The 10896-nt window shown below is 31.2% G+C and overlaps 2 protein-coding genes across 2 annotated transcripts; one reads left to right on the top strand and one right to left on the bottom strand.

Moving 5' to 3' along the window:
- Nucleotides 1-2291: 2291 nt before the first annotated feature.
- LOC119671499 (hsp90 co-chaperone Cdc37-like) lies at nt 2292-4169 on the bottom strand. Its single transcript, XM_038082152.1, has 4 exons — nt 3888-4169; nt 3628-3831; nt 2896-3555; nt 2292-2765 (listed from the first exon to the last, which is right to left on the bottom strand). Exons 1-4 carry the CDS (start codon nt 3918-3920, stop codon nt 2487-2489), a joined length of 1176 nt encoding a protein of 391 aa, XP_037938080.1. The 5' UTR covers nt 3921-4169; the 3' UTR covers nt 2292-2486.
- A 2227-nt stretch (nt 4170-6396) lies between these two features.
- Nucleotides 6397-10493, top strand: LOC119679142 (gustatory and odorant receptor 63a-like). Its single transcript, XM_038091337.1, has 7 exons — nt 6397-6729; nt 7475-7624; nt 7684-7866; nt 9328-9471; nt 9536-9649; nt 9707-10147; nt 10287-10493. The coding sequence occupies exons 1-7, from the start codon at nt 6523-6525 to the stop codon at nt 10491-10493; spliced, it is 1446 nt and encodes a 481-aa protein (XP_037947265.1). The 5' UTR covers nt 6397-6522.
- The last annotated feature ends 403 nt before the right edge of the window (nt 10494-10896 follow it).

A 10896-nucleotide genomic window follows, 5' to 3' on the forward strand; every position in this document is an offset into this window, starting at 1 on the left:
ACTGCACAGTACACTTCATATGTGTGGGTCTTACATTTACATTTGACCTCACTGAATTCAACTCCATTGCAATAGGTGTCGATATATACATAACATGAGAAAAGGGATCGACGAATGCATTTTGGAGTGCAGATTCTATTAAACATGATGGTATTGGTATGCCCATCTGTGTGGCACACAAAGAGATATTCCTTGGGCAGCAGCTAAATATGCGCTTTTACAATAACAATAGGTCTAAGTAGCTGTTTAAGATTACTATAGTAATCTAACTATTGCGGTATATAGCCCTAAGTGGACCCCTATGATAACGTAACTATAAAATAATAACATAATTATTTTCGGATTTCAGTGCAAGTCGGGAATATGTCTCGAACCTGTCGTATATCCCAGTGAGTTTTATTTTAAAATATTTTAGATCAAAATGTTTGTGTGTAAGGCAGTGAAGGTTAAACTCAATCTCTGGCAAATATATGTATGTATATTAAGATCGATGAGTTAAAATGATTTAGTTTAATTAATCTGTCTTTGTGTAGTTGAAACATTATGAGACCCGTTATGTAGAAAACTTGAATTGATTATGCTATATGGATTATAGAGCAATCCATATGCAGATAGCCATATGGTCAAATTTGTGAATCAATAAAGGCAATTTTATGCAATTCTTACTTTCACGTTGTGCCTATATTCAAAAGATAATATTAGAAGAGTTTCGAATTGACTTTTTATATTATATTATTTATGTAGTTAAAGGCTTAGTTGAGCGAAACATAAAACTCTTAATCGGCTTTTTATTTTTAATTTATTTTATTTAGTTAATGTTTAAGTAAATATCGTCAACGTTTCGGTGTTTATTTGACTTCCTCAGAGGTTTAGTACCTTAAAAGAGGGTACTAAAGAATCAATATTCATCAATATACTGTGTAGATCTGTGCTAATCTATATAAACTACCAGATCGTTGGCTAAAATTAAAAAAGTTTAGATAGTACTTTAATCGAGTTACTTAATCAACTGTTACTGATTCGGTTTCTGAAATGATTCTGTCAAAGTAATAATATGACGGTTTATATTTTTTGCAAAAAATAATGTTGACGGGATGACGGGACAAATAAAGGGTACACATATCCTGTGGAGAATTACTTTTAATACATGCTGATTCGTTTAAGTAGCGACAAAGCTTCCTTTTATATTCAAGTAGAGTACAAGTATCATATTCAATTCTCCCTAAACCAATCTTCTTTAGTCAATAAAGGATATTATTTTTGATAGATCTGTTTTTGTGTTATCTGTCAGGCTATGTAACTCGTAGGCTTTCATAGCAGATTGCCTTTATCTGATTCTATATAGGCATTTGCAAAGGAAGTGTTGAGTTGCTTTTTTTTCCTCTTCTCTCTTCACGCAAAAATGCAAGCGCCGCTGCTCCCACTTCCATGCTCACTCGTATTATAACAGAATAACTGTAGAAATTCTCACATTATTCTATCAACTGCTTTAATGGCATCTGATTATTCGCATAATTCACTTAAATTCTTGTTTGCAGTTACTCTGAGAGCAAATATATAATGTAAATGCACACTTAAGACTGTAAGTGCTAAGATTCCGTAAGAAAACATTGAGTTTGTAGCGTGAAGTGAGTATAATTTCAAATGAAAATAAGGATAGTATTCTCTTCCTAATAGTCAATGCCACATGGTCACAAAATATCTGAACAGAGATCTTATGAAATGTCATGCGAAAGCGACATTCTGTCTCTTCAGATAGGTTAATCTAGTGCAGATTGTGACTCGTGAGATAACCTACCCGCAACCTAAGGTTTGTTCTACTGAGAGATAACTACTGTACTTATTAACCAGTTATTTTTGGCTTGGCAGCTTATCCGGCCACAATTAATATAGGTTAGGTTAGGTTATACCGGTAATCCCTAGTGGATCCACTTAGGCCTATTGGCCCATTGTGATGCCGTATATATATGATGAAAACCTCAGGGTTTAAAACCACCTAGAACCGTTTGCAAAGCATAAAATGCTATTTAAAGTCAGATCCTGTAACTGGTCCAGGTCCTTAAGGAAGGGGGCACAATTAATATATAAACGTAGTAATTATTTACGAGAACCCATCAGTTTAGGTACTTCACAGGTACTTCAAATTTCTGCTGACTAAAATTTATTAAATTAAGATCAACGGAATTAATTATCATAATTTCAATTTTATTCTTTTAAGGATATTTTAATATTATCTATATATGTTACTTTTGAAGACACTAAATTGAATTTTAAATAATATAATATATATGAGTTTTTTTAATGAATTTATGTTTGTAACAATCTGTTTATTTTAGAATTCCAAAATAGAAATAGGGATTTAGAATAAGGTCGGATTTACACGCAAATGGTGGTTAAAGAATTTATGTTAAACTATGTTTTTCAGGTTTTACCAAAGTGCTAATATTTTATGTGCTTTCCATATATTATTTCTCTTTATTACATTATCAATCCACATCATCTGTACTAACTCCAGTGTAAATAGGTTCCTCTTTTTTATCTGTTTTAGCAGAATCAGTTGTAGATGTACTGGCTTCACTATCTTTTGTTTCCTCTTTAGTTTTTTTATTTTCATCTGTATCTAAAACTGGATCATCTGCATTTGGTACCCAGAGGCCCGAATCAACACAACGTTTCATATGATATTTTGCTACCTCCACAGGCAAAGTAGTAATAGTTTTTTGCAGTAGTTCAATGTCACGCGATTCAAAGCAAGCTTTTAATTCCTAAAAAAAATTAATTTTAATTACTAAATTTATTGAATACGATGTATGATCAAACATCACACAAATTATATTTACAAAATAATTGAATAATGTAACTGTGTTTAAGTTAGTAATTAATATATAAACTTACATCTGGTAGTTCTTCAAAAACTTCGGCTGGATCCAAACCTCCTGGTCCAAGACGCGCTTGGCGGTCCTCCTCTTCTTGTTCTGCGATAGCTTCCTGTATTTTCTCTTGTGCTCGTTTCTTAATACGCTGTTTAAATCCTTCAATTTCGCTTTCAAATTGAATTTTATATTCCGGCACACAATTTTGTATTTTTGAAAAGAATGAGCTTACACAGCCACGTGGATCCACATCCAATTGTTTAGCTAATTCCAATATATACTGCATACAAATACACTGATGCGCAACATGTGCCATCAATTCATGTTTTTCTTCCATTTCTAAATTAATCGACCATATAACTAAATAATTAGCAGTTTCATCACAAACTAAATTCGTATGTTCCTGCAGAAACCGTTTCGAGTCATCGTACTTTCGCAACATACCATACTGTTTGCATAATTTTTCATTTTCCTTGACGAATTTACTCATGCGTTCCTGTCGCTGTTCTTCGGTAAGCTCCTCATCAGCTTTTCTTGGTGTTTTCTTATTAATAACAGTCTTTTCGAAACCTGGCTTACTTATAGTATCAACATTCCAAGGAGTTTTCCTTTCTTTCTTATGAAAATCATCTTCTTGACGATCGAGCTCTTTTCCCTCTATTTTGATTTTCTCCAATTGTTTCTATTTGGACGGAAAGCCAAACCAAATTCTATATAACATTTTTATATAGTTTATATAATTAAATAAACAAACCTTTAACTCTTCTTCATCACCTTTTTTATTTTTGATACGTTCTTTGACGTCAATAAGGCGTGCCTGGTATGACTGTTTTTTCTTCTTCAGCTCTTCCTTTTCGGTTTCCATTTCGGCCATACGTTCGACACGTGCTTGATGCCGCCAGCGAAACAGGGAGGGAGTATCAATATTTGGATGAGTGTCGTCTTCATCATCTGAAATCTTTTTACAGATTTTATTTTATATTACAAAATTGTAAAATATTATTAATAATTTACTTCAATATTTTTCCACTTGCTGTAGTCCACCATTTTTAGAATAACGTTTATTTAAACCAAAGGATTTGAAAATTTAAAATATACGAAAAAATATATTTGCTACACAATGCGGCAGTTTTATTGAAATTGCTAGAATTTTCTCACACAATTGTCAAAACAAAAAACTGCACAGGGTTGCATTTAGAAGCTATTAAGCACAGGAACTTGAAACCCAGGTGGCGCAAAACTGTATTTTTGGTGTTAATTCATTTAGAAAACAAATTTCATTTTAATTATTAATTACAAAAACTATTTCATATTTGCTATATTCATCCTTAATTATTTACAAAAAAAAACAAATTTTTGTGTTATTAAGTACGTTGACAATCACAATATAAGTTAACGACTTGTTTTAATATAGATTTAAATAAATGTTACAAATATTTGACAAGCATAGAAAAGTTGTAGAAATATTTTATACAGTATATTTGTAAAATGTTGAGGCTAGTTGAGTTAGCGCACTTCACCACTTTTACTCTCTATTAACTGCGAGTCAAATGTCAAAAATGACCATTGCAGTCCACTGTCTGCTACTGAGGGCTGTTTGGATCATTTGGGCCGTTCTAGCTAGTTGAAGCTCCGTGGACAGATCATTCCTAAAGCCAAATTGCTCGTCAAGGAGTATATTGCGTGAAACCACTATTGCATTTAATCTGCCAAGAATTACCCTTACGGGTATCTTTCACATCATTGATAACAGGCTTATGGGGCGCCAGTTCTGCGTGAATAGTGGATTCTTATTCAGTTTAGGGAAGACAACTACTGTGACCAGCTTCCAGGTCTTAGGAAATTCACCTACTGTATAAATATCTATATCGTATTCTTATTGTATTCTTATTTTCGATTGTTAAATCTGGGGTAATTTTTTTTAATCGAGATGCTGTTTTAATGCACTTTTAGTGCAATTTTATTTTCGATTAATGAATCTCGGACAAAATGTACAACACTCGAGATTAATTTATAACACTCTAGATATTTTTGCAGAGTAGCAAGATTACCCTGAAATTAACCGCTGTTTTATATGGGGTTTACATTGACCGAAAATGGCTCATTTTGAATGAGAAATTTGAAAGTGTTTACATTCGTTCTATTTCATTTGTTCTCATTTCAACAGCTGATTTTTCAACTTGCATGTTGATTTGATTTTTGGCCTGTGCCAAAAAAATGTTGCATGAAGGTTAAATATGCCTTCAAACCTTACATTAGAAACTTAAAACATATGTTTAACTTCGATTAATTACTTTTTGGGAAGTAAAAGTTCTAAAAAGCAGTGCATCGTTTTCAAGAAAATGCAACCACCAAACATTTGTTTACCTTTTTTTGTAAATATGTTAAAAACAGCTTTTTCAAACTGTCAAAATGCCATGAAGAGCTTTCATTTAGGGTATGTTCAATGGATTCCTTTACATTTGGAACGTATGTGGAATGCATTCGAACGTCATTCATACAGAATGTGAGAAAATTGTTCATTTTTGTGCTTGAAATTTTATATGCAAGAATGAGCCATTCGATACTCATTTTCGATTTTTGACCAAAATGAGCCATTTTCGGCCAATGTAAACGCCGTATTATATTATTTGAGAGATAAACTGTGATGTGATTTGATATATGTATTTGTGAAAAATGTATAAATTTAGATTATTTCAAAAATTTCCGATTGGACAAAACAATTTGACAGATCGAGAGTAAATCCAGATTGAATTCAGATTTAACAATCGAAAACGCCATTAGAAAAAAATATTTATATCTTTGCAGTAAATATACATAAAAACTTCTTATAAATAAATTTATGACAAGAATAAAAACATGTTGAGAGCTGCCACCCCTGCCACTTGGAGACATCTATTGCCGCGAATTTACCCGGGAGAGGCGAGCTGCACTAATCATTGTAGTTTCTTGAATTGTTCTTATTAAACCAACTGGTTTTTCAAATAAAGCTGTAGTCTCACTTCCTCTGTAGTCTCGTACAAAGACAGAAAGTGATTACTGGATTCTATCTCATCTTCATTATGGCAACTTCTGCACAATCCACTTGTCGGAATACGTTGACGTTGAAGCATTGGTGCAATGGCCATTTTTCCAATTGAAACTAGTAAGAAAATCAAATATGAACACAAAAATGTTACTATTGGCATATCTTCATTTTTCTTGTCATAATCCTAAAATAAATCATCATACTTACTTTAATATAAAAATAGTAACTTTTCGTTAAATTTAATATGTGATCTTGACCTGCTCTTAACTTATTGACATTAGGATTGTCAATGTAAATAAAAAACACAAGTTTCTTTTGGTATACCAAATTTCTAGGCTAAGGTCAAGAATATGCAAGCGATTCGAAAAAATCTTCTCCTACAAACACTATTATGAAATCAATAATTTTTAGTTTTCAATACTCGTCATTAGTCAGCGTGGAAATTTGGTAAGCAAATAATAGTAGAATTAAAAATTCTGAAAGTCAACAAATTGAATTCTTAACTACTTTGGTTAACGCCCGGCGAAGTTACCTTGAAACTGAAGTTAATGATATCGTTCAGTTCAATTTGGATTATCATTGTGAGCAGTTCTTAGCAGTTCCAGGAGACGCAAACCAAAAATGTTGAATAATTATAATAATTACAATCGAAAGAAGAAGGCTGAGGCATTATTTTTGAATGTTAAACCTGTTAACACCACAGCAGTACGAAAATATAGTAATGCGTTACTGGACCGCATGGATAGTGGATTTGAAGGTATCGAAAGTCGACGTGGCACTCGACACTCTATATCGACTATTAGTTCAATGAATCCACAATTCACACCAGTAAGTTTGTTATTTAAATCTTGTATGGTTTCTATACAAATATATATTGATCCAGGAAATTATAAGTTCCTTTACATAAATATAGTGGATAGTGGATTTGAAGATATCGAAAGTCGACGTGGCACTCGACACTCAATATCGACTATTAGTTCAATGAATCCACAATTCACACCAGTAAGTTTGTTAATTAATTCTTGTATGGTATCTATACAAATATATATTGATCCAGGATATTATAAGTTCCTCCGCTGTTGTACGGAGACCCCTGTTAAATGGAAAATTCTGTTGAACGGATACGTCTTTCGGCTCATACCCTTATCTCGGGTGAAACAATTATTTAAAACCCAATTATTTTATCATAACTTGGAATTATTTAAAGCCTTAACTCTATTCCGACCTCTGTCTTATATGGATAAAATGTGTGATGACTATACGTTCTAGACATTATTCGTTTCATATGAGTTGTTAAATATACATATATGTATAGTAAATATTACATAGTAAGACAAAGTTAACAAACCGGATGAAAATATATAATATATATATTTCATTAAAACTGAATCAATATTTTTTCACCAATACACATACATATAAAAAAAAGTATTAAATTTCGTATAAATGTACAATATTTAATAATAATTTTGTTTTTAATTAATTAATTATTTATTACAATATTTAATATAATAATGATATATTTTATATATTTATTTTTTTTGATATATATTTTAAATATTTTAATATGTAGAGCGTTTTCTATCGTAATATTGCACCTGCTCAATGGTTTTTACGCATGATAGGTGTTATGCCTATAACAAGGTCAAGACCAGGACATAATCAATTTTTAATAGCCTCGCTGTCGTTCGGTTATTCGATAATATTTTTTATTTTCTTGACGGTAAGGTTTTTATAGATTAAAATTTAATTTGTTTTTATAAAATAATTTTATTTTGTTAGGTTTATGTGGTATTTGTTGCAAATAATCGGATTAATATTGTAACCTCACTGACGGGTCCATTTGAGGAAGCTGTTATCGCCTATTTATTTTTGGTGAATATTTTACCCATTTTTCTTGTGCCGATTATGTGGTGGGAAGCAAAAAAGATAGCTACTTTGCTTAATGATTGGGATGATTTTGAGGTAAGTTCTAATATATTTTTTTTCATTTTACAGTTGTTAATTCAAGTGAATACGTTACCAAGTATTTTGACTACTGTGGGTCGAATTTAATTAAGAATATTGTTGAACGGACTTTTATATTGATTTCATATTTTATATAAAAATATTCTTTATTAATAATTATTTTTAATAAAATTTATTTTGACATTTATTATTTATAACGTCTTGCCGTAGCTTCACAATTCCATCGATATAGAATTTATGTGGTTGAACTGTGAAAACTTCGCGAAGTGATTTTTAGCGGCTCTTTGGACGTCCAATTTTTTACTATTAAGAGAACATTGCAGAGATCAAAATAAATCGGTGTCAAATGGTGCAAGATCTGGAGTATACGGGCGATGCATTAAAACTTTCCAACCATTTCCGTCAAGTTGTTTCAAATTCAAAAAATGGATTTGGCCTGCCATTATCATGATGGAATACAACTTGTTTTCTGTTAGTCAATTCTGGGGTTTTTTCTTTGGTTGTTTTATTAAATCGACTGTGTTGTGAGCAGGGTCAAATTAACCGTTGCACCAGGCATGGGTAGTTCGTAATAAACAGTTCTCTACCAATTCCACCAAACACTTAACATATTCCTGTTTCAATTCAGGTTTTGAAGTTGCTTGCGGAGGGTCACCGGCTTTTGACAATGAAGGCTTGTGTTGGATTTTATCATACTTAATCCATTTTTCATCACCCGTAATGATTCGTTTCGAAAAATGTTCATTTTCGTTACATTACACTGAAGGTATTTTGGTCAATCATATTTCGTTCCATTCATTCATGTGGAGCACTTTACGTATCGGTCTTGCTTCACCAGTTACAAAATTACATCCATTTTTGTTATCAAAATTTACTTAACGAAATAGAGCAAGATACGGTGTCCTAGACACTAAAGTCACTTCGTCTGTAATCCCGGAGAGAAATACTTATGATTGATATTTTTAACTTCGTCTTCAATCATATTAACTTATGCATAGTCCATTTGTTGAAACTGCAATTTTGTTAAAACTTGAATATTCATCCGATTAAGAAACTCTTCAAATAGCTGTTTCTTCTTGTATTGTGGATTAATTCCACAGTGGAATTATACTTAGTTGTATAGTTATATACTTAAATAAATCAATTCCTTCTTCACACAAACGAATTCATTCCACACAAGAACTAATTCGATATATATACAATGGAATTCATACTTTCCAGGTCCCATTTAGATTAACTTTATACTAGTTCAAAAGCACATTTGATATTTAATTGGTTAATCAATCAAATTATATAGCTAGATCAAAGCTTTAACATCGTTTATTCCCTTAATCTCGTTAATTGCTTTAATCTACTATATATCTCACAATCTATAACTATTAGTTCATATAATATTGATATATGAGATTGATTGTAGTATGATAATTATATGATTATATTAATTGATATAATCTACAGATACTTTATTATCAAATATCTGGACATAGCGTACCACTTAATTTGAGACGTAAGGCCATAATGATAACTATTGCACTACCAATATTATCGGTACTTTCAGTGGTTATTACACACATAACAATGGCAGATTTTGAATTGGTACAGGTGAGTCACTCAAATAGACTCACTTGGAAACTTATATACAATTCACATATAATTTATTTCAAAGGTAATACCTTATTGTATTCTGGATAACTTAACTGCCATGCTAGGAGCTTGGTGGTATATAGTATGTAAAGCTCTCAGTACTACAGCCAACATCTTAGCAGAACGTTTTCAAAAGGTAAGTAATTTTTTAATGGAATATAATTATTCATACAATCACTTTTAATGAAAACAGGCACTTCGCCATATTGGACCCGCAGCTATGGTAGCAGATTATCGTGCTTTGTGGTTGCGTTTAAGTAAACTAACACGTGATACTGGAAATGCCACTTGTTATACATTCACTTTCCTCAATCTTTATTTATTTTTCATAATTACTCTTTCGATTTATGGTCTTATGTCACAGCTTTCCGAAGGTTTCGGTATTAAGGATATTGGTTTAGCAATTACCACTCTTTGGAACGTTTGCTTGTTATTCTATATATGTGATGAGGCCCATTATGCTTCGTTTAATGTACGCACCAACTTCCAAAAGAAGTTGCTTATGGTCAAGTTGAACTGGATGAACTCGGATGCACAAACTGAAATTAACATGTTCCTTCGTGCTACCGAAATGAATCCTTCAAATATTAATTGTGGTGGATTCTTTGATGTTAATCGGAATTTATTCAAAGGGGTTTGTCAGATTTTTGTACATTTTTAGACTAAATATATATATTTTTTATTCAAATCTTAATGATTAACTTTTGAGACGAATTATATTACTAACATAAACCATCAAATATATATTTATATATATATTTCTTATGCTTTAGCTCCTTACAACAATGGTCACATACTTGGTTGTATTGTTACAGTTCCAGATAAGTATCCCAACTGATAACAGAGTTCATAATATGAATAATACTATGTCCGATATAATGAGCAATATGGCTATGGAGGAAAGCGCTGAAAATGATATGACAACCATTATGGCTACGACTACTACAACTATGATGGCTGTTAAAGCGAGGAAGGGTTAAGAATATATACAAACATATATGTTTATATATCATTTTGATAAAATTTAATTTTTAACAAATAAATATATTTAAAAAAATTGTTGTAAAATTATTTTATAGTTCATTTTAAGGAAAGGGTGTCTAAGATGATATGTTCTATAGAGTATTTTCTATAACTTATATATAAGAATATAGGTTCTTATATATTATATTATAAAATTGTATTATATTAATATACTATACATTACTTCTTATGAATATTATAAGTAATTTCCTAATCAGAAATAAAAATTTGAATAAAGCATAATGTTTTTAATCAAAGCTGAAATACATGGATTCGAAGTAATACTAGAATTCTTAACAATAATTTGCTTTAATGTACCAATGCACAATCCAGAAAATATTATTTATATTTAGTTTTGTT

Source organism: Teleopsis dalmanni, chromosome 1, assembly GCF_002237135.1.
Source record: "Teleopsis dalmanni isolate 2A chromosome 1, ASM223713v2, whole genome shotgun sequence".
NCBI lineage: Eukaryota > Metazoa > Arthropoda > Insecta > Diptera > Diopsidae > Teleopsis > Teleopsis dalmanni.